Here is a 22,155-nt window from a genome sequence, read left to right on the forward strand (position 1 = left end):
CTGAACCCAGTGTTGTCAGAAATCTGATTTATCAAGTGGATGTATGTGTTTTTTTTAAAGATTATATTCAAGATCTTGTCATTGGATAATGGATTTCACAATTTTTTTTTTTTTTTTTTTTAGAACATGTGATATACAAAGTACATGAACTATTTGACTCTGGACGGCAGAACTACATGTAAACAGCAGGATTACCATCACATGTGAAAGTGAATAGATTTACCCAAAAAATTTGGCCACAACAAAACGCATGAAAATTAGCTTAGGAGGAGCAGCAGAACAGACTGGAATAATCCAATTCATTGATCATTTCTAGGGATCACAAAAGTGGCAAATTCACAGAAAATATATTGGTCAATGTTTCACAAATGCTGATCATACTTGTATTATTATCCAGTTTCAGAATCTGCCAAAATATGTAAAGCTAAAACTGATCTTCTGCCTGCTTTTGCGAACCAATCAGCTGATTTCAGTGACCCAAATTATGCAGCGAATTAGTTGTTTTTTATTTATATTTATTCTTTTTTTAGATTTGGTGGGAAAACACCACTGGATTGTATCTTTAAGTAGTTTTTAACTGAACTAGACTCTAAAACTATTTTTCACTCATTTGTTTTAACAGCAATTTAGGAAATTAAGGAGGAAAAATCATTGTATAACTCCTGGTTTCTGCTTTATTGAGTCAACTATAAACATTGTGTAATGCAATGACGAAGCGTCACAGGACTGATAACAGGCAAGATAAATTTTATTGGTGTGCTGTAGGCGGAAGCAAGGAAATGCTTAATAACGAACAAGGGCCTCATTTCACTTTCTGGACATTTGTCAGTTTTCAAGCAGAGACAGAACAGCAGGCGGAAAGTAGAATAGCTTCTTCCTGCTTGTACATTCGGACCATTTGCGCCACCCTGAGACTGATTTACGGCCAGCGTCGACAGGTGCCGACATGGTCTCTTTAATTCATACAATTCGAGATCATACCGACGAGATTAGCTGCTGTGCCTTCTCTCCGTCTGCTCTGGTGACCGGATCAGCTGATAAAACTCTCCGGGTGTATAGCACGGCGGACTTTAAAGAGTTTCCCTTCTCTCCTCTGACGGGTCATGGCTACGGGGTTCACCGCTGTTGCTTCAGCTCCTGCGGCAGCTATCTGCTAAGCTGCTCCACGGACGGCTCCATCATAGTTTGGAGCTCGGAGACAGGTGAACTACTCTCGGCAGTGCAGCACCCGGGCCGCAGTCCGCTCCGAGTCTGCGCGTTGTCGCCGGACTCCTGCCTCCTGCTGGCGGGTGCCTGTGATGGCACCGTGGCCCTCTGGGACTTCTCTTCCAAGACACTACGCAGGTATACTTGGGGATTTACTCGTTTCTGATGCCAGACCGTATTTGTCTGAAAGTACTCTTAAATGATATAGACATGTCCACTGCTGACACTGCTGGAAATGTGCCATGTTATCACAACAGTAACATTTTTCTTCATCCATTCATGTTTTTGTACTTATCTTAAAAAATAAACAACCTCTTTGTTTCCCCACTTGCTAGAGAATTGTAAAGGCCAAAACAAAACATACGGGCAGAAAGAAAACAGATTTTTTTTTGTTTGTTCCTATATATATATATATATAGGAACAAACAAAAAAACAAAAAAAAAGATATATATATATATATATACACTGCTCAAAAAAATAAAGGGAACACTTAAACATTTAAGTGAACACAGAAGTGTTCCCTTTATTTTTTTGAGCAGTGTATATATATATATATATAGAGAGAGAGAGAGGGAGAGAGAGAGAGATATGGCTCCAAAGGTCAGCAGGAGGTCATCCAGATTTAATTTAGTTTAATTATGGATGCTAATCAAATGTTTCATTGAAGTCAGCAGGTCCAAAAACAAGCCTGAACCACAATAGTGTAAATATAGTGAAATAACTTTTGATTGAAAAATATAGAATTAAAAGTTACATCTTAGTATTTTTGTCTTACAAAAAGTCTAACTACAAATAAACCATTTTGTTAATGAACACAGTTATTAACAAAATGGGTTGATTGTAAAGTTAATTAAAAATAACTTTTAAATCACACCAAGATTACATGTTTTGAGCTATATACATGTACTCTTTTCATAGATGTAGTCCTGGGATAACTGTTAATGCTACATTTGAAACTTGTCTAAAGTTGACCTGAAATAGCAAAACAAATCACTTTATTTACTGTATTTGGATATTGCCAATCAACACATGATCTGTGTTTAATTATGTTTTTTTGTGTTTGTATTGAATATTACTGTAACTAGTCACAAACCTCCTATCCAGCCTAGTGATCATGTTTGTTATTGTACAATATGTATTAAAAAAAGCAGCATGTTTACATTTACATCATGAAATTAAGATTTTAATATATTCCTGACTTAAAGGGATGGCAGCATATAAAAAAACCCCTGAAAAAAATTAATTGCTTTCAGTTTAAGTGTGGCTCCCTCCAACACTGTAAGTGACCCTCATCTGAAAACCTTCTGGAATCACCCCTGATGGCAGAGTCCCTGTTCTGTGTTGGAGTACTAATTAAAAAAATAAAAAATCTGACTGACACTTCAAAGATTCAAAGTGAGACTCAAGGTTAGTTCTTAACTCGGAAAACCACGGTTTGACAGACGAACTGAATCGAAAAGCTCTCACACTTGTCGCTTTTGGCAACATCTCTCAGCCTTCTGCAGCAGATGGAGTCATCGTACAGCTGTCACAACTTTCTCCTCAGCAGCTTCCCCCTCCCTTCCATCACTGACAAACTTTAAAACAAGAAAATAATCCTAAAAGTGTGTTAGAAAACAATGCACTCATTCATCTAATCATTTTTAGGACACTGAGGACAACGTGAGTATGCATATCAGAAAAGTGGTCTGGCTTTTTTGAGCTAATAAAGTTTAGTATAAAAACACATGTATTTATTTCAGGTCAACTTGAGTTCAGACAACCTGTACCGTATTTTCCGCACTATAAGGCGCACCTAAAAACCTTCAATTTCCTCAAAAGCCGACAGTGCGCCTTATAACCCGTGGGCCTTATATATGGACCAATATTGAGCCACAACAGGTCTAGCAACTACGGTAAGCAGCTGCCAACTTCATTTTCGCCTGTAGAAGAAGAAGCGCGAGTTGCATGCTGGGATAGTTGTCAGAACGCTGGTTTGTAGTCTATTACTAAAGTTTGACTTACCTACCAACCGTCTAGAATCAGATCGTCTGCAGGTCACTTTAGCACCGCGTTCTCCACGAACATGCTGTGCGCGAACGGAGAAGGGTGACCATCGTCCGGCCACGCCCCGGCCCAGTCGCAGAAGGCTCTCCTCGCCGACCGGAGTCGACTGTTTTGACATTATTTTTAGTGCTGCTCCATCTAGTGGATGCATAACGTCACTCCAACCTCTACTGTAGCGTCTATGTTATGCGCCTTATAATGCGGTGCGCCTTATATATAAAAAAAAAAGTTTTAAAAATGGGCCATTCATTGAAGGTGCGCCTTATAATCCGGTGCGCCTTATAGTGCGGAAAATAAGATACTTATTTTCAAGAAAAATTAATGGTTCCTCCTCATCAGAACTCTTATTGAGGCTCTGTCATCACTGATTAAGCCTCTCATCTCAACAGAACAGCACAAGGTCAAACATCTTTACCAACAGTCTTCTTTATCTTTTAAACAAACTGCTCTAATAATTTTCTCCTGCAGATGTGTTGCAGCAAGTGAAGCCAGCATTGTGGCCTGCAGTTTCTCCCCCTGCAGTCAGGTTTTTGTGACCGGCTGTACCCAAGGAGACCTCAAACTCTGGGATGATCACATCAGCCTTCTGCTTGCTCAGAAAGACGCCCACGATTTGGGCGTCACCTGCTGCAGCTTCGCATCTCACTTCAAAATTGGTGAGTTAAGTAAACTTGAAATAACTTTAAAAAATCTGTTGCAAAAAATGTGCATACCTGTATATTATGGAAGGTAAAGATTTCTTAATACAAAGATATGGAAATTGTTTACATATTCTTTGAAGGCATTTCTTTTTTTTGAGTCAATAGTTATCATAATATAAACATAGTTTTACAAAAGTGGACTGCCAAACTGAATAAAAAAGATCCTTCAACAAAACACACCTTTTAAGGGTGTGTACACTTTTACATCACAAAGACCTGCCATTTTACCAGGAATGAGAACTATTGTTCTTAAGATTATAAAATGAACCTCATGTGTTTTACAGCTCAAGTCATGTTCCACTTATTTACCTACTCCTCTGACAAAATTGTGATGGGGAGCTTGGTGTTCTCAGTATTTGTTAAAAATCCAACGCTGTTTTTAGTCCACTAATCAAAACATTACTTCTTTTTTAAAGGATACTGCTGGTTAGTGGTTTCTGTACCAACATGCTGTCATAACATATTTGTCTTCCTCTGTTGCTGGTTTGATCAAGCATGAACACTGAGTTTTTTTCTCCACTTACTCTGCAGAAGACTCCTGTGTGGAGCTTCGACTGGCCTCCTGTGGACAGGACAGTCTTCTGAAAATATGGATTGTTTCTCAGCGTGAGGGAGCAGGTATGGTGACCCCCCTCAAGTCCTGCATGCTTCCTCAGCCAAACACTCCTTTAATCTATTGTCCAGGACACAGAGAGAGAGAGAGACAGAGAGAGAGAGAGAGAGAGAGAGAGAGAGAGAGAGAGAAACACCCTGCTGACTGGGACAACCTTGATATCTCTCTCTGCTGAATACAATCATTTTATGGTCTTTAAATCAGAGGTGGACTCATTAATAATGTATTAAGACTTCCTCCTGAAACGCAGCAGCACTGGGGCATTCTCTGTTATCCGTGTGTGTCCATATGCAGATGATCTGGAAGGTCACCAGGTGCAAACAGACACATTTTGTTGCTCAAGCTCCAGCAGAGGAAGCAGACTTCACACGTCCTTCACGGGTTGTATAACCAGGTTACAAGGTGCATTTTCGTTATGTGCTTGGGCATACAACGGTGCTAGTTCCTTTGATGCGTTGCCGTGGTAATGGTCATTCTCTGGAGGGTTTGTTGGCCCGCATGGCAACCCAAGTCCATGGTGATAAAAAAATATATATATATATATATATATATATATATTTCTTTTTTTCCTTCTTCTTTTGTCTTCTAAGCGAGATGTTGAAGGACTCTCAAACTGGTTTGTCCTTGTTTCAATTCTTTGAAATGCTGTTTCTCAGACATGAGACTGCAACTGTCCTGCATTGAAGAAAAGTGGATTTATTCTTTTGCATGACTATGAAACAGGAATTACAGCATAAGGTGATGAAAAGAAGCAACTGGTCAATTTTAAAGCTGGGATTTCTCCCTTTGTGGCACATTACTTTTGAACATTTTGACTTGCAGCTGATGAAATCCCAACATAAACCTTCGAAAGCTAGCACACTGAACCATGTCAAAAGGGATTACTATAATGCTTATTGTAGCCTACGCAAATGACAGTTGTCCAGCAGACAATCCCACCCTCCCTAAGCTGTCTGTTTAGAGTGCTCTCTCAAAGCATATTAGTGGAAAGTTGAGTGGAAGGAAAACGTGTGGCACAGTAGGGTTTAGATGTGATGACACTCAAATATGAGCGCACATAATTATGCATACATAATTTCCACATTAAAATTTTTTATTGTTATTTCATTTCTGGTTTCCATTGGTATAATCAACACAATTAAGAAAAATAAATTATATCAGTTTATATGTACAATAAGTGAGTTTCACTCTTTGAGTTGCAACACAGAAACCTTGCAGCATTCCATTGATAATCTTATTAAAGTAAAACACCAAAGAGGAGAAATGTAGTTTTATCTTTTTTCATCCACCAATTATCTGTTTTATACCCAAGGAATGTTACTCTATTCACGGTTAAGGAGGACCGGGGCAGATCCCTGCTCCCTCTGGCCGTAGAAGAAGCGCCTCTCTGGTTCATTACTACTGTCGGAGATACAGACTACCATGCATACTCATACTAACGCCTACAGCGGATCTCAAAATACTGGTGAATAAAACATGTCTTTTGACTGTTCAAGGAAGCTGAAAAAGGCAAGACTGAACAACTCTGCAGGAAAACAGATTAATTCAGGGATGCCAAAAATCCCCTGAAGATGGTTTTTCAATTAGTTATAAGCCATTTTAAAATTTGACTTGAAATGTGTTCAGTTTATTCCCCAAATAGTAAAAATCTTTCAACTCTGGACAGCTGACAGCAGGTGGCAGAGCTGCAGCATAGAGGAGAGTTAGCAGAGAAATTATAACTTTTTTATATATATACAGGTCCTTCTCAAAAAATTTGCATATTGTGATAAAGTTAATTATTTTCCATAATGTAATGACAAAAATTAAACTGTCATATATTTTAGATTCATTGCACACCAACTGAAATATTTCAGGTCTTTTATTGTTTTAATACTGATGATTTTGGCATACAGCTCATGAAAACCTAAAATCCCTGTCTCAAAAAATTAGCATATCATGAAAAGTTCTCTGAACGAGCAGTTAACCTAATCATCTGAATCAACTAAACACCTGCAAAAGATTCCTGAAGCTTTTAAAAACTCCCAGCCTGGTTCATTACTCAAAACTGCAACTGCTGCTGTCAGGTTGGCAGTCCTGACAGCAGCGTCAATGATGGGCGTCAATGATGTCCAGAAGGCCATCATTGACGCCCTCAAGCAAGAGGGTAAAACACAGAAAGACATTTCTGAACGAATAGGCTTTTCCCAGAGTGCTGTATCAAGGCACCTCAGTGGAAAGTCTGTGGGAAGGAAAAAGTGTGGCAGAAAACGCTGCACAACCAGAAGAGGTGACCGGACCCTGAGGAAGATTGTGGAGAAGGGCCGATTCCAGACCTTGGGGGACCTACGGAAGCAGTGGACTGAGTCTGGAGTAGAAACATCCAGAGCCACCGTGCACAGGCGTGTGCAGGAAATGGGCTACAGGTGCCACATTCCCCAGGTCAAAGGTCAAGCCACTTTTGAGCCAGAAACAGCAGCAGAAGCGTCTGACCTGGGCTACAGAGAAGCAGCACTGGACTGTTGCTCAGTGGTCCAAAGTACTTTTTTCAAATGAAAGCAAATTTTGCATGTCATTCAGATATCAATGTGCCAGAGTCTGGAGGAAGACTGGGGAGAAGGAAATGCCAAAAGGCCAGAGGTCCAGTGTCAAGTACCCACAGTCAGTGATGGTCTGGGGATCCATGTCAGCTGCTGGTGTTGGTCCACTGTGTTTTATCAAGGGCAGGTCAATGCAGCAGCTATCAGGTTTTGGAGCACTTCATGCTTCCATCTGCTGAAAAGCTTTATGGAGATGAAGATTTCATTTTTCAGCACGACCTGGCACCTGCTCACAGAGCCAAAACCACTGGTATTACTGACCATGGTGTTACTGTGCTCAATTGGCCTGCCAACTCTCCTGACCTGAACCCTATAGAGAATCTGTGGGATATTGTGAAGAGAAAGTTGAGAGACACAAGACCTAAAACTCTGGATGAGCTTAAGGTCTCTATCGAAGCATCCTGGGCTCCATGACACCTCAGCAGAGCCACAGGCTGATTGCCTCCATGCCACGCCGCATTGAAGGCTGCAGAAGGATTCCTGACCAAGTATTGAGTGCATAACTGAACATAATTATTTGAAGGTTGACTTTTTTGGTATTAAAACACATTTCTTTTATTGGTCGGATGAAATATGCAAATTTTTTGAGACAGGGATTTTGGGTTTTCATGAGCTGTATGCCACAATCATCAGTATTAAAACAATAAAAGACCCGAAATATATCAGTTGGTGTGCAATGAATCTAAAATGTATGACAGTTTAATTTTTATCATTACAGTATGGAAAATAATTAACTTTATTACAATATCCTAATTTTTTGAGAAGGACCTGTATATAAAGGGAGAAAAAAAGTGTCAAGTCAACAGTTTAGGATGTATGACGATTCTAAATCCCTCTCCACCTTTTCTCTCTCTGTGTCTGTGTGTGTGTGTGTGTGTGTGTGTGTTCACGTTGACCTGCAGCGTGGACCATGATGCTTCTGCACATTCTCACTGGTCAAACTGCTCCCGTTCTGTCCTGCGCTTTCTCTGCTGACGGAGAGCTGGTGGTCTCTGGGTGAGAACCTCATCACACCAACACAAGCATGTTAGCATGTTTTGCTAACATGCTAACTATAAAGAGTATGTGGACGTGGACAAAATTGTTGGTACCCCTCTACTGATGACCAAAAAGCTCACAATGATAACTGAAATAACTTGAAAATGAAAGTAAAGTAATAATGAACTAAAATTTACTGATAATTAATCAATGACAATCAGACATTACTTCTGAAATATGGTTAAGCAGAACTGTTTTCAAAAAAAGTAACTAATGAAACAGGCCTAGACTAAATTGATGGCACTTCTAGAAGAAAAAAAAATTGACAAGTTTTTACATAAGTCTTTAATTTACAAGCTAACATCAGAGCTGTAGGTTGTGTCAGTCTCTGATATCCATTGCTGATCATTAAAGGCAGTTTGTTGCTCCATACGTAATTGCATTACTGTTTATCAGCTTTCCAATACATTGTTGAATGCCTTTGCTTCTGTGAAGGATTTTTATGTTTTTCTTGTTTTTTTTTATTTGTGAGTAAGCAGCAGATGCTACTGCTGAGTGTAGACCTTCCTGTTCTCTCAGTCAGCCACAGGAGGAATGTACTTTATTGCAAAGCTGCTGTTGGCTCCTTCTGTTGCTCTTGGCTGGAAGTCAAACACACTGAAGATTAATCTGTTTCTTATTCTTGTCTTCCTCAGTTTTTATAAACTCATACATGACTACATGATTAATCTGTGATGTAAATGCATACATATGGATTCTGAACACGAGGTGACCTTATTTACCGTAATTATTACAGGTCGGTGGATAAAAGTGTGACGGTATACGATGCCGTAAGTAATATTCCCAAAGTGTCTTTTTTTTTTAGTTCCTTCTCAGTTCACAGTGATATAAAGATGACTTCTGAATCAAACATGTCTCGTCCCTGTAAATAAGAACTCAAAACATTCCAGTTGAACAGTTTGCACTTTGTTCACAGAACCTGGGAACCCTGCTCCACATTTTGAAGCAACATGACAGGTAAATTACCCAGCCTCCTGCTGCGATGCAATCTCTGCAGCTCTCAGCCAAGCAGCAAAATATGGAGCCCCGGCGTTTCAGATCAAAATGTGCGATTTTTGCTTGATTAGTTTCTCCCAGAAGCGCTGGGTGCAGTGATGCAACAGTGTATTTCTGCTTTCTGCACAGTCATTGATGTGGCACTGCAGGTAAGAACCATCAGAGCGCTTTGAAGTGTTTGAAAGGATTTAGGGATCTCTTTTTTTTTTTTTTTTTTTTTTTATGGTTGAGGGAAACAGATTTTTGAGGCTGATCTCTTCCCGTGCCACTTTCAGGTTGTCACAAACACCCTTCACTTTCCTGGTATCTCGTCTTCCTATAGATATGTGACAGCGGTCGCTCTGTCTCCTGCCTTTGGCCTGATGGCAACCGGCTCAATGGACAGATCAGTAAATGTGTGGAAGATTGGAGATGGATATGAAGAAACTGGTAAATACTGTTGCAGTTGAGTTTGACACTTTTTAATGTCTTGAATAAACCTGTATTTTAAAATTTGATGGAAAGAGAACCTCAGAAATCACTGCCTGCATAGTTAAAGTCCAAAGTTCCTACTTGCCTTCAAGAGGAGTTATGATGTTTATATTATGATATTGCAGCTGGATAGACGATCACTGCTCCTCATAGAGTTGTTGTAATGGAGGCAGGGTTAGGGAATGCTGTAAGCAGGATCATGAAGTGAAAGAAAACATGCATTCGATAGACATCTGAACAGCTCCTCCATCTGCCGTTCGCCAGCATGATGTTGATAAAACAAATTCCCTCTCCTCTAAAACCTGTCTTTTAATACTCCTCCGCCGCTGCTGCGCCACGTCTTCGCTTTAATCTCGTTTCTTTCTCCCTTTTCATACAATGAACTTATTTCCTTTCATGTTTTTCTGCAGCGGCTGAATCACAGCAGGCGCCATGTCAAGGTAAATAACCGTCACTCTGTTTTTCTGTCTGAATCCATCAAGTATTCAGGCGATATCTGGATTTATTTGAATGTTTTATGGTAAAACTGCAGTTTGTGCACATTGCTCACGTAGCGGTGTCTAGGACAAGCATTAAGACTTCATTTGTTGACCCCCCTGAAAAATATCTTCTTTTCGTGTGTCTGACTGGAAAATAAATTTGGGGCTAGTATTCTTTTTGAACACAAATTCCATTTGTTGTTCAAATCTTGCTACAGCCCATATAGTCCGACTTATTTATTTCAGCCACAGCCAAGGTTTCTGAGGTAAACACGGCAAACGATGCGCAACACGTTGAAATGCTGAACAGGTGCTTGCTCCATAAATCACCAGTGCTTTATAAAACTATTTTAAAGCCTTTGAACTCTGTTGACTTGCAGCAAGAAGGTTCTGGGTTTGAATCCTGGTTTAGGGTCTCTGCGTGTTCTTTCCGTGCATGCATGGCTTCTATACTGGTATTCTGGTTTCCTTCCACAGCGAAAAATCATGACTAATAACAATCTGAAAAGTGTGGCATATCTCTTAAGGTGTATCGACAAGATTTTCACATCTATTTCGAACTGCTTTCACCATCAGTTTGGATGGAAAGAGTCTCTAAAACGTTAAGGTTTCCTACGTCTTCCCACAGATCCTCAATTAGATTTAGATCTGTAACTTTAACTTGTTCTGGGGCGTGAGCTCTCTGCTCATCATCAACTCTCATCGGTTTCCCTGTGGGATCTGAAGGAAATTGTCCTACAACGTTCTGCTGCTGATATTCAGGGCTGGTTTTCCACCACACACACTGTGCAGGTCAGAAAAGTGCATTTTAGTTTTGCCTAATCAGAGCGTCTTCCATGTGTTGCTGTGTTCTCTATACGGTTTGCAAACTCTAAAGAAGGCTTTCCATGCCTTTCTTTTTCAGATAACGTTTCTCTTGCTACTCTTCCACGAAGGCCCGATTAGTGCAGCGTATGACTAGTGGTTGTGTTAACAGATTCTCCCACCTAAGCTGTTGAGGTCTGAATACCCTCCAGCTGCCCTGTGGGCTCTTGGTTCCTTCTCTTTCAATAATGCTGTCCTTACATACATACAAATATATTTAATGAGATGTCCTATTTTTTAACTCTAAGGCACGTTCATAGATTTTTTTTGTTTTCTTTTCTTTTTAAAAGTGAAACAAAAAGACTAAGATCTGAAGGATGCAGTCTGGAACTGCTGTGGCTCCAATGAATCTTCCTTGCTTCTGGCATAGTGTTCCAATGAGTCAGCCCCCTAGACTTTGAGACTCCAGATGATGCACTCTATCAGCCAGGATTACACCAAAAAAAGGCCTCTTGCTTTCCTCATGGCTGCACAAACCTACAAAGTTAGCATTTCCCCCATTCACTTTAAGTGTTACGTCTTGGGAAATCTTTGCTTTTGTGTAAACTACATCACTGTAAAAGCTTCTTGACAAAAAAATTTAACTACGCTGTTAAGGATTCTAGCTGTCCTTTACTAAACTGTTCTATAAAGATGCCACGTACAACAAAAGTTTAAAGATTACAGATCTAAAAAAAATATACTCTTATCGTGGCTTGAATGAGCGTTGTGCTCGGGTTTCTGTGCCTTCACTCAATGAAAAAAAACGTGGATGAGATAAAATGTTAAAATTACAGTAGAAGGACTTGATTTAAAATTATTTTACAACTGTGTTTGTGGATCTTTATGGGTGGGTGCAGATGAAAGTAATCATCGCTCCCATATCGGATCATAGGGAGTGTGTCCTTTCTGTCGAGATTGGGAGGAAACTGTTTGTTTGCAGGAGATTGGGCTGTAATAGCTCAGCACTTCCTCCTAGCCTGTTGTGTTTTTTGTGTTTTTTTCTTTGCAGGAAGGAAACTGCCAGGTCACTCCAGGCTGCTGCTTGCTGATTGGACAGAGGAGGATGTGCAAAGCTGGCTGTGCGAAGAAGGACTGGATGAACTCGTCATGATTTTTAAAACCAACAATATTGACGGGTCAGAGGTGAACCACATGAGCAGGGAGACTGTGACTGAGCTGGGAATAGGTGAGGACAGAGAATACCTGATAGGATTAAGAAGCACCTTAGTGTTTCTCATAACAATTATTAGAACAATTTAAACATTGTTCCCAAAAAATGATTCGATCTGTAGTGACAACATTCCCAGAATTGGATGCTTTCTTCCGTAGAGCTTGATGAGAGTTGAGCTAAAATGTCCAGAGCGTCTGCATAGCTAGACATGAGATTATGCATTTTTGTGTCATTGTCGAGATTTAGAAACTTATTCTTGCATAGAGTTTGGATAAAATATGTAATTTTGTCATATTGTTTGTTATCGTCAGAGCTTGCAACAGCTCAGAAACTTGATGTTGCTTTCAAAAATGATTTAGTGGTGTTGCTCCTGCTACCACTCTGTTCTGCATGTCCTTCAAAACAGTAGACAGGAAGTTAGCTGAGAGCAAACACTCTCCAGATCAGAAACATTTGACCTGCTCCCCTTGTGCTGTTTTTGTATTAAAGTCAAACGATCAAGGATAAATGCTAAGTTTCCTAATTGATTCATGTAATGTTACTAGCTATTTCTTTCACATCAGCAAGCTTTAGGCTTTGGCCTCTGCTTGTCAGATTTGTGACTTTATCTAACACTGCAAAGTGGCCAATAATTACTGTAGCCCGAAAATTTATCTCAAACTATTTGCATTTCTGTTTTATGCATCTAAAACCCCATAAGGCATTTCTTAAAATGAGCCATTCAGCATTAATCACTTCATCAGTTTAATTTTGTGGGGTTGGTGTTAAAGGTAAAAGCAGAACCAAAGTCTCATTTCAACTTTCAAATCGTAAACTTTTTCTTTCACACATTAGTGTTAAAACATAGAACTTCTGTCTCAAACGCACACAAAAAAACCATCTGATTCTAATGACAAAACTCACTGCATTTACAGTCCTGACTGTACTCAGACCAAAACCCATTTTGTTTGCTTTAATTGTGAAGCAGCAGACAGCAAGCCAGATTCGCATGCTGCTCAGAGATTCAAAGCAGGCCCCATACCATCGCTGCATGTTTAGTATGGAGGACAGCTCTCATCATTACCGCAGAAGAAATGGACAGATTGGCACATTTTTTGTCATGCTGTGCGACCTACATCCCCACAGTACAACACGTTATTTTCTATGCATGCAAATAGTGTGTGCATTTGCATAGGCTTACACTCACCCTCTCTCTTTCTCGTGCACACACACACACACACACACACACAGCAAGTGAGATTTCCGTAAACTTTATGAAATATTCATTTCGCTCCCATCCACCCACCCACCCCCACTCCGTCAAATGATCAATCTAAATGTAAAGTGGACGGTATAGTACTTGTGATGAAAGATGCTGGAGTGTATAGAAATCCTAAACGAAGTATTACTTTGAAGTGCAACTTTTCTAACATTGTTTATTAGCTCAGTAACAACTTGAGGGGTTCGAGGGGTTCAACCTGATTGAATTATGTTATTTTTTCAGCGTGATCCAGGCTGGCTGTACTGCTGTCTTCTGTTGCTTGTTTTTTTTTTGTTGTTTTTTTTTTTTCTCAACACATTAGCATCTGAGCTCCCTTGTTGACATAATCATAAGCTGGATCAACACTTGATGGGTTAACTGGTTCATAGCAACACATTTTTTTTTTCTTTTTTTCTGTAGGACTTCAGTCTTTTTTTCCTCATCCGTATTGATTTCCTGCTTTATGAAGAGTAAAGGCGCTATTCAGTGCAGGACTAGTTTCTGTCTTATAGAAGTTGATTGGAATGATGTTTTCAGACTAGAGGCTGAATAATTTCTCCTTGAACAGAGGTAAAATGCCTACGAGTGCAGCCTTGGTACATCATTGCTTTCACTGCAACATGTTGGAGAGCAATACACAGTCAGGAGCATCAGGTTATATTCAATAGTCTCTGTTCAAATAGAAATGATTTTTCCAACAGACCAAAATGTACCACAAAAAATGGTATTTCAAATTATTTCTTTATAGACAGTTTTCAAGAAATGGGAACTGTTTTTTTTCCCTTGTACTTAAGAGATAAATTAAAATCTAGGATCTGGAAGAAGAATGCTTACAGAATATGGTCTTTATGATTCTTTCTTTGCTCATTAATGTTCTCCAACAAACCAATGAAGCGTTCGCAAAACGGCTGGATTTTTTTTATGTTAAATAACATAAAATAGTTATTTATAATGAGCTGAAGTATGAAAATGATGTACAAGTGTGAATACTTCTGTAAGTAAGACATGAACAAATGTTTTCTTTATCTTTGTGTACAATTCAGCTCCAAACCTTGTTACAGTGACCATCAAACTATGCCTAACAGATTGCATGAGCAAGTCCTGAGCACTGGTGATAAAAATACTTTTCTGAAAAGGCTGCCGAGTTTCAGAAGTTAAGCTCAGGCCATATAGATTTTTGCTCTTGCCATTGGCACAATCCACATTTCACAAATTGAGAGAAAATGTTTTTATTTGCTAAACAGGAGCAAACTATAAGCTATGACAAAGAGGATGGATGATACAGCTCCGGCAACAACCTAGTGAGTCTAAAGATGCACTTGTGTCCCCAACAGGATGCCTGTAGTTTTTCTTTCTCCATGTTTCACAAAGTTTATTTTCTACCTCAAAGAAATGGGAGCGTAGAACAGAGTCTGAGTATCTGAAATCAATGTGCTTAAAATTTTACAAGGTGAAGAGAAGCACAAAAAATAAAATAAAGTGCCCCAGTATCTGTCCACCTAGCAAGCTAAACATCTATATGTCCGTTTTAATTAATTTTCTTAAGATCTATCGCATAAATTAATGTAAAACGAAAGCAGGGATAGGTTTCTGACAGATTTAGACATTGGGATTGGGGGCTACAAATGATACAGAGTAACAAGTGGCACACACGATGGCAGTTCATATGCACTAAAAATAATAGATGCAGTTCATATGCACTAAAAATAATAGATGTGGTTCAGATGGAGGGGATCAAATGGCACATGGGAAGAAAGTGGCATCTTTCACATCTCTTCGTATACAAGCAGCAGGAGGACCTGCTTAAGGGACTTGCATTTTTAACAACCTCTAAAGCAGTGGTTCTTAACCTGGGTTCGATCGAACCCCAGGGGTTCGGTGAGTCGGTCTCAGGGGTTCGGTGGAGCCTCTGCCGCGGAGATAAACACACACTTGTGTAAAGTCGTGATGACGCGCCGCTTTGCCATCACTTGCTGCAGAGGATTGCGTTACATTGCTTAGCCAATCAGATTGAAGGAGCTGCACTCTCAGCATGGATTTGAGCTTGTGTCTTTCAGCAAAACTCACCGTTTTTACCAAATTCTATAGTCTAGGGTGGGTGGAGGGGTTGAGAAGGGTTCGGTGAATGCGCATATGAAACTGGGGGGTTCGGTACCCCAAAAAAGGTTAAGAACCACTGCTCTAAAGCAATCATCAGCAGTATTTGGTTTAATTTGTATTTTAGTAGTTTTAGTATTTGTTTAAATAAGAATATATCATTGTGAGTTGGGTCAAACATTTTGTTTCCTTTCAGAAACTTCTCACTATATAATTGGCTGGAATTTTAGCCCAATGCTTCAGACAGAACTGGTGCAGGGGATCGGGTTCGTGGGTCGCCTTTTTCACACAGTTTTCCAGCTCAACCCACAAAGTTTCTTTGAGACAGAGACTGAGAACAGGGGTTTTGTGATTGTCTCTCCAAAACTTAACTGATTTGTCAGTGTGCTTCAGACCGTTATCCATTTGGAAGACCCAGGTGTTCTCTAGCTTCAACTTCCTAGCTGATGTCTTGAGATGTTCCTTCCTCAAATTGACAATGATATTTGTAAAGTACACCCATCCTTCGTGCATCAAAACCCCACTCATGATTGGAAAATCACTCCAATTTTATTTTCATCAGACCACAGGATATGTCTTTGTAAAAAAATAAGATCTTTGTTCCTTTGCCTAGCCTTTAAAATGAAACTAGAAACGTGCATGGTGTTGCATTAGTGCCATGCAGGGAAAATGGGTTTAAATATGTTGAATCATTCAGTGCCCCTATTGTAATAAAATTGTCAAGACTTTAAAAGTCATGCTAGAAAATGTCACTGCAGCTGCTGTTACTGCCTGAATGAGACATGCTTCTCTGTGGCACGGACATTACCCACAGACACGCAACTAATCATGTGCAGCCATAAAGGTCGGCCTTCCCTTTTAGCTGTTCGAGAAATTTGCTGCAGATGACAAATTCAAAGGCTGCCGTCAGGAGGCGGAGACATGCAGCTGCGTGTAGGGAGATTTTTTTCCTCTTTTGGACCTGCTGGATGTATACCTCTCAGGCAGAATGAGAGGAGATGTTAAGTTGCCAGAACTGAGGAGCAAAACGTCTGGCTCTTTGTGACTCAGCACAGATTTCTGATTTTTGTTAAGTCAGTTTTAGTCGGTCTGCTGTGATTTTGATTACTTAGCTCAACAGAAAGTAACAAGAAATTAAACTGAGCTAATGTTGGAAAAGAAAAATTCAGAAATGTTCATTTTCAAATTCATACTGATTGAAACCATCTGGTTGTGGTTTTGCAGAGTCTGTAGGTCTTCGTGGACGTCTCCTGAGGAAAATCGAGGCCCTGAAGGCGGAGCAGAGCGGCTCAGAAGCTCCGGATGAGTTTCTGTGTCCAATCACCAGAGAGCTGATGAAGGATCCAGTCATAGCTGCAGGTTTGTTCACATTAAAAGCAGAAAACCGTTGTCCCCTAGCGTGCGCTTCATCAGACACGGTAACTCAGTTCTCTGCCACTGCGGTGGTTCTCAAACATAAACCGGGCATCTGTCCCACAGATGGGTACTCCTACGAACGAGAATCCATCGAGAGCTGGATCCGAGGCAAGAACAAAACAAGCCCAATGACCAACCTGCCCCTGCAGACGACTCTGCTGACCCCCAACAGATCCCTGAAGATGGCAATAACCCGCTGGAAGTCCAGTCAGTAAACCAGCAGCTCATTTTACATTTTCTGAAATGTCACAGGTACTTAAACTACTGTAATTGCCAGAAAGGTAATAAGTGTTCTCATTACTGAGTCAGTTTGCTGCTTTGTTGAGTTTCACTTTAGAAACTGATATAGAAAATTGCCAGATTTATTTCAGATATATTAACCAGTCAGCTTGTTTTTTTTTTTGTATTATACTGTAGAGCTTTTCAATGTTACAATGAAACAACGTAAATATGATTCTAAAGATAATTTACTGAATTCAGCACTTTGAATATTTATTAGAACTTTGATCAAAATGAGAAAACAGTTTATTACAGGAATTTAATTCCAAGAGTGAGTCTGTTAATTTTGTCTAAAAACTTCAAAATAAAATCAGTCAGAAAATCTGAATACTTCAGAATACCAATAACAAAATATTTTTTTATGTAGATTTGTTAGCCTACAGGCTGGGGCTTCTGTTGCATGAATTACTGCATCAATGCTGTGCGGCACGAAGTCAATCATTTTGTCTAGAGGCTAGAGTGTTAAGGAATCCAAGTTGTTTTGCGACCTTAATGTTCAAATGAGGCGCAACGATTAGGACTTTGGACCACTGAGCAGCAGTCCTGTCCCTTTTTCTCACTCTTAAAGTAGTTCCAGGTTTAACAGTGGCTTATCTCAAAAAATGCGACACTTGTAGACCCTCTCTGCACTTCCACTTTCAGTGAGAAAAAAAAAATGTCTCAACAGTGCATGTAAACTTCTGGTTTTAATTGAATTTTACATGCAGTTGAAATCAGAATTTTTGTATGAAAACTACAACTCACAAGACGGCTTGTAGTCAACCTGCAGTTGCCTTGTGTTGCCACAGATGGTGCTCTGCATTGTAATGTTGTCCTTTTTTTATAATCTGTTTAATTATCTTTGTATATTTAGACATTTTAAATACTGCAATAATAATCTGTATGTATTTAAGACAAAAACCCAGGAGACAGATGTTTTTTTGTTTTTTTCCCCCCCTCAGTGGGTCTTTATTTCGCGCTCGCATGGTGGCAGTAATGTTCATTACAGTATGTGATCACGGCTAATAAAGCTCACAATACTGAAAACATGGTAACAACTGCATTTAACGTACATCATAAAATAAAGCTAATGGCACCGAGCCCCCAAACCACCTCTATTTTTTTAAGATATTCCTGTTTTTCTGTTATATAAACTGCAACTGTAGCATGCGTTGAATTCTCAATACTGAGAGTCAAATGCCTTTGTAGCTGTGCAAAAATAACTATATAAAATATATTGCTTTTACAATTAACCAAGCCATTGGCACTGTGAATAAATTAACTAGACAGCAACAACAAGCAGATACAGAAAGGATTCAGTGTTAATGGTGGCTTATGCAATGTACAAATTTATATTCAACACCATTTCAACAACATTGTGCCTAAAACTCAAAATACACAAGTCTGAACTTGTCAATACACTCAACAAAGACCTTCACTAAAAAGAAGAAACAGTACATATTTATATAATATACACATGAGGATCTATAACATCCTTCGTAAGTCACAGGAATGCCCATCCCTTAGTTGTTCTTTCAGACGTTTCTCAAAGTACTCAGACGTCATCACTTTTAGCACACAGTGTGGTGTTAATATTGCTGATTTTTAATTTCTAAGCCAACTGGATTCTACTCAACTGAACAGACCGACATTCAGAAATTACAGTAATTGGTCAAAGTCTCAAATTATTTTAACATTCAGACTAAAATGGTTTTCTGTTATATTCCCCTTATGTCCCAAAACGGACTTATCTCAAACCCTCAATTTCACCGTATTATTTGGTAGCTCACCTTGCTCATCTTTTTGTCAGTAGAACCACAACTAATACATTTTTGCCAAAGTGTTTTCACTCTACACCTTATGTAAAGTCGCTCCAAACTACTCAGTGAGGAAACAAGCACACATCACTGTATCTGTGTTAGAGTAGAGCTGAACAGGAACTGATCACAATTTTTTCCTTCAAGAGTGGTTATGACAACAAATGACCTTCAAACTCTTCGGACATTCTTAAACAGTTGCTTAAAGCAATATAAAACATTGCAACAAATAAATTACAAATTATTTAGACAGAATGATTCACTCAACCATGTCACCTTCACATTAACCAAATAAAACCAAAGTGGTGCTGATTGTGCTGTGTTTTTTTTTTTTTTTTGTGCTACTATAACATTAAAAGATTGTTAAATGGTAACAATCTCAACACTGAAGCAAAGGGAACTTTAAAAATGATTGCATCACCAAAAACCACCAAACTCAAATAAATGTTTAACATTTTATGTTTTGTGTTAGTTCTAAGGAATTTGGTGGGGCAAAAGGAAAACTTAATTGAATTTTTTTTATTTTTTTATCCCACTCGTTTGCCTGTTCAGACTCAGGAAATGTACTCTCAAATGACTCTGGGAACTCCAAGATTGTAATCCCATAGAGAGGACTGTAGCAACAAAATCATTGGTTGTAGTTTTGCTGTCAGAAATGACGCTGTATGTTATGAGCTGGTCCTTTCTTCTCCCCTCCAAAACTTAAGTCACGATGGTCAAAGTTCACTGATTACACATTTACACAAAGCTTGGAGTGACTTTACTTTGCTTTTGAATAATGAGTTTCATTCATTTGAACCTTGCTGATGTGAAAGGTGGAAATCTGTGTTCTGAGAGATCACCAATGCAACAATCAGCAGCATTCCTGCAAGAGACATAAATGACATGAAACGGTCCAGTAGACCTCAAATTTGAAGAGAAAATGTGTTGCATAATCACAGCATTATTATTCCTCTGCCAGGATGAGCTGTAATCTACCAAATGTTAATGTCTTCCTTTACTATGACACGTTTAAAGTGTTAAAAGCTAGAACCGAATCATACTTAAAGAAGGACCCGACAGGAAGTCTAGAAAGAGTTTTTCTCTTTTTAGTAATGAATTTTATTTTATTTTTTTTATGTACAAGTGTGTAAAAAGTGAATAGGTCAGAAACCTTTTTGAAACTAGCCACTCAGCACCATAGATGTGATGAACACATTTTAAGCCTAACTGCTATGTTCAGTAATAACATATTGTAACTGTGTGAGCCGTTGGAGCACTTGCTTGGCCTAAGTGTGTGCAACGTGCTCCGTGTCTCGCTGCGCCGATCAGGATTGTACGTCGTGTCCGCAGACCTTCAGTGCAATGTTTCCAGCTTGGCTGAACGACGCCGGACATGCTGTCATGTAACACAAGCTGCAGACCAAGAGGAACAAAACTCTCAGCTGCTCGTTTGTATGCACAAGCAGCCAGCAAACAGCACTCCTTAAAATCTCGGGTGAAATTGGAATCTGTCGCTGGTTTAAAAAAAAAACACAAAACAAAACAAAAAAAATATCTGTGTCTCATTTTAGATTTTTTGCTTGTGTGCGTTGTGGACGGTGTGGAGAGATGAACCATTTCTACACATTCGACTCTATAAAGGATCGCTTTGGTTTCATTGAAGCTACATGAATGGCGGGATTATCTCGGCCCAGGCCAGGCTGCTTGGAGTTACCGTCTATGAAAGTATGCGGCATGGCCAGCGCTGGCTTGGACTCTTTGTAGCAGTTGGCCACTTGGCAGAACTTCTCCAATTCCTTGGCATGCATGCCATTGTGTAAGCAACTCATCATGGCGCCACCCTGTGGCAGCGGCGCTTTGTGCTGCTCCTGGTAAGTGCTCACCGATTTGCCGTAAGACAGCTCACAGTCGACCGGCTGCAGACCCATCGTCGACACGTTGTGGCACATCAAGCCGTCAGAGGAGTGGTTAAACCAGCTGCGACTGACGGACTGAAGGCTAGGATGGCACGGCTGCTGTTGCTGCTGAAATCGAGCCGTTTTGTCAGTTATGCCCATGAACGGTCTGGGTTTATACTCCCCAGCAGCGCTGCCCTGCTGATTGTGCTTTTTCTCTGAGATTTTGCTGCGGACGTCGGGTCCCAGTTTGCCGCTGTCCGACAAGCTGCTGCTGGACGCCAGGCTGCTGGTGGAGCTGGACACGCGCATGCTGTTGACGCTTCCTCCCTGAGGTCCCGCCGCAGCAGCATCGTGGTTCCCCAAGTGTCCCGGGCCGGAGCAGGCCAAGCCCTCCAGAGAAGAAGCAGAGTGGGCAGACAGCCTCTCCGGCCCCAGAGCTTTGGAGGAGCTGCAAGATATGTTCGAAGCCTGGGAAGAAAGCAGGCTGTCTCCGTCACAACTCTGACCCATGAAGGAGGAAGCAGCCCCCAGCAACATGCGGTTCTCGTACACTGGCTCATCAGCCGGAGCAGCCAGGGGGCTTATGTCAATACCGGGACCTGGCTTCAGCTTGCTGGACATGTGTCGGCTGGGCAACGGGCTGGAGGGTGCGTACTGAGATTTGCCCCCAGAAGAGCGGCCCCCCACGGCCTGCATGGAAGTCATGTGCTGATTGGTCTTTATTATCTGAGCCTGCTTGGTGGGCTGCAGGACCAGCGCCTGCTGGGCCAGCGCCTCCCGGTGCTCCCGAGGGTATCGGTGTGGGGGGAGTCTGCTGGGGCCCGGAGGGGAGGTGGGCGTCGCACAGTTGTTAACAGCTGCGGATTCTCTGTTGAAGGAGAAACTGTTCTGGGACCAGCAGGCCTCACCTGTCCTGTCACGCTTCAAGGCCACTGGCTCCTCCTCATCGTCCTCCTCCTCTTCCTCCTCCTCCAGAATGTCTCTTTGGGCTTCCAAGCTCCTCGCCGGCCTGTGCTCTGATGGGTCAATCTGGCTCTCATTCTGCTCTGGATCAGACTCGTGGCCTCCTGATGCCTGGCTGCAAGCAGCCGAACCTTTAGTCTGCGCTCTCTGCATCTGTTTGCACTCCTCCTCAACTCGAGCCAGGAGACGACGGATCTCTCGATTATTCGGACACAGTTTGGCTGCTTCGTGCAGGTCGGCCAGGGCTGCACTGAACTGTCTGTGAACAGAAGAGGCGGTGTTACCGGATACACATCACGGATGATTAGTTACAGCTGGTTTGGGTGTTGAATAGTTT

General features: G+C 40.7%; 2 protein-coding genes across 8 annotated transcripts in view; one reads left to right on the forward strand and one right to left on the reverse strand.

Moving 5' to 3' along the window:
• The first annotated feature begins 34 nt into the window (after positions 1 to 34).
• Positions 35 to 19,491, forward strand: LOC103461690 (WD repeat, SAM and U-box domain-containing protein 1). Of its 4 annotated transcripts, none has more exons than XM_081603882.1 (11): positions 35 to 1,344; positions 3,722 to 3,909; positions 4,486 to 4,572; positions 8,049 to 8,142; positions 8,921 to 8,954; positions 9,101 to 9,141; positions 9,503 to 9,624; positions 10,062 to 10,091; positions 11,986 to 12,162; positions 16,709 to 16,843; positions 16,964 to 19,491. In XM_081603882.1, the coding sequence occupies exons 1-11, from the start codon at positions 947 to 949 to the stop codon at positions 17,113 to 17,115; spliced, it is 1,458 nt and encodes a 485-aa protein (XP_081460008.1). In that variant the 5' UTR covers positions 35 to 946; the 3' UTR covers positions 17,116 to 19,491. The 4 variants fall into 4 exon arrangements, with proteins under 4 accessions (XP_081460008.1, XP_017157918.2, XP_017157914.2 ...); XM_017302429.2 differs by having other exon boundaries at positions 9,503 to 9,609; XM_017302425.2 differs by lacking the exons at positions 8,921 to 8,954; positions 9,101 to 9,141.
• tanc1b (tetratricopeptide repeat, ankyrin repeat and coiled-coil containing 1b) overlaps positions 18,093 to 22,155 on the reverse strand; it is a 107,744-nt gene continuing 103,681 nt past the window's right edge. For all 4 annotated transcript variants that reach the window (XM_081603855.1, XM_081603857.1, XM_081603858.1 and 1 more), the window contains one exon: positions 18,093 to 22,077. In XM_081603855.1, the coding sequence (XP_081459981.1) occupies positions 20,577 to 22,077 (1,501 nt within the window). In that variant the 3' untranslated portion in view covers positions 18,093 to 20,576. The remainder of the gene's footprint in view (positions 22,078 to 22,155) is intronic.

Source organism: Poecilia reticulata, chromosome 2 (assembly GCF_904066995.2).
Source record: "Poecilia reticulata chromosome 2, P_reticulata-male-v2, whole genome shotgun sequence".
Lineage (NCBI taxonomy): Eukaryota > Metazoa > Chordata > Actinopteri > Cyprinodontiformes > Poeciliidae > Poecilia > Poecilia reticulata.

What these genes read in the sequence shown, in the direction of transcription:
- LOC103461690 (XM_081603882.1), top strand. Translation starts at nt 947, where the DNA reads ATGGTCTCTTTAATTCATACAATTCGAGATCATACCGACGAGATTAGC. An exon ending in ATTTTGAAGCAACATGACAG is followed by an intron (nt 9,142 to 9,502) that starts GTAAATTACCCA and finishes GTCTTCCTATAG; the next exon opens with ATATGTGACAGCGGTCGCTC. An exon ending in TGTGACTGAGCTGGGAATAG is followed by an intron (nt 12,163 to 16,708) that starts GTGAGGACAGAG and finishes GTGGTTTTGCAG; the next exon opens with AGTCTGTAGGTCTTCGTGGA.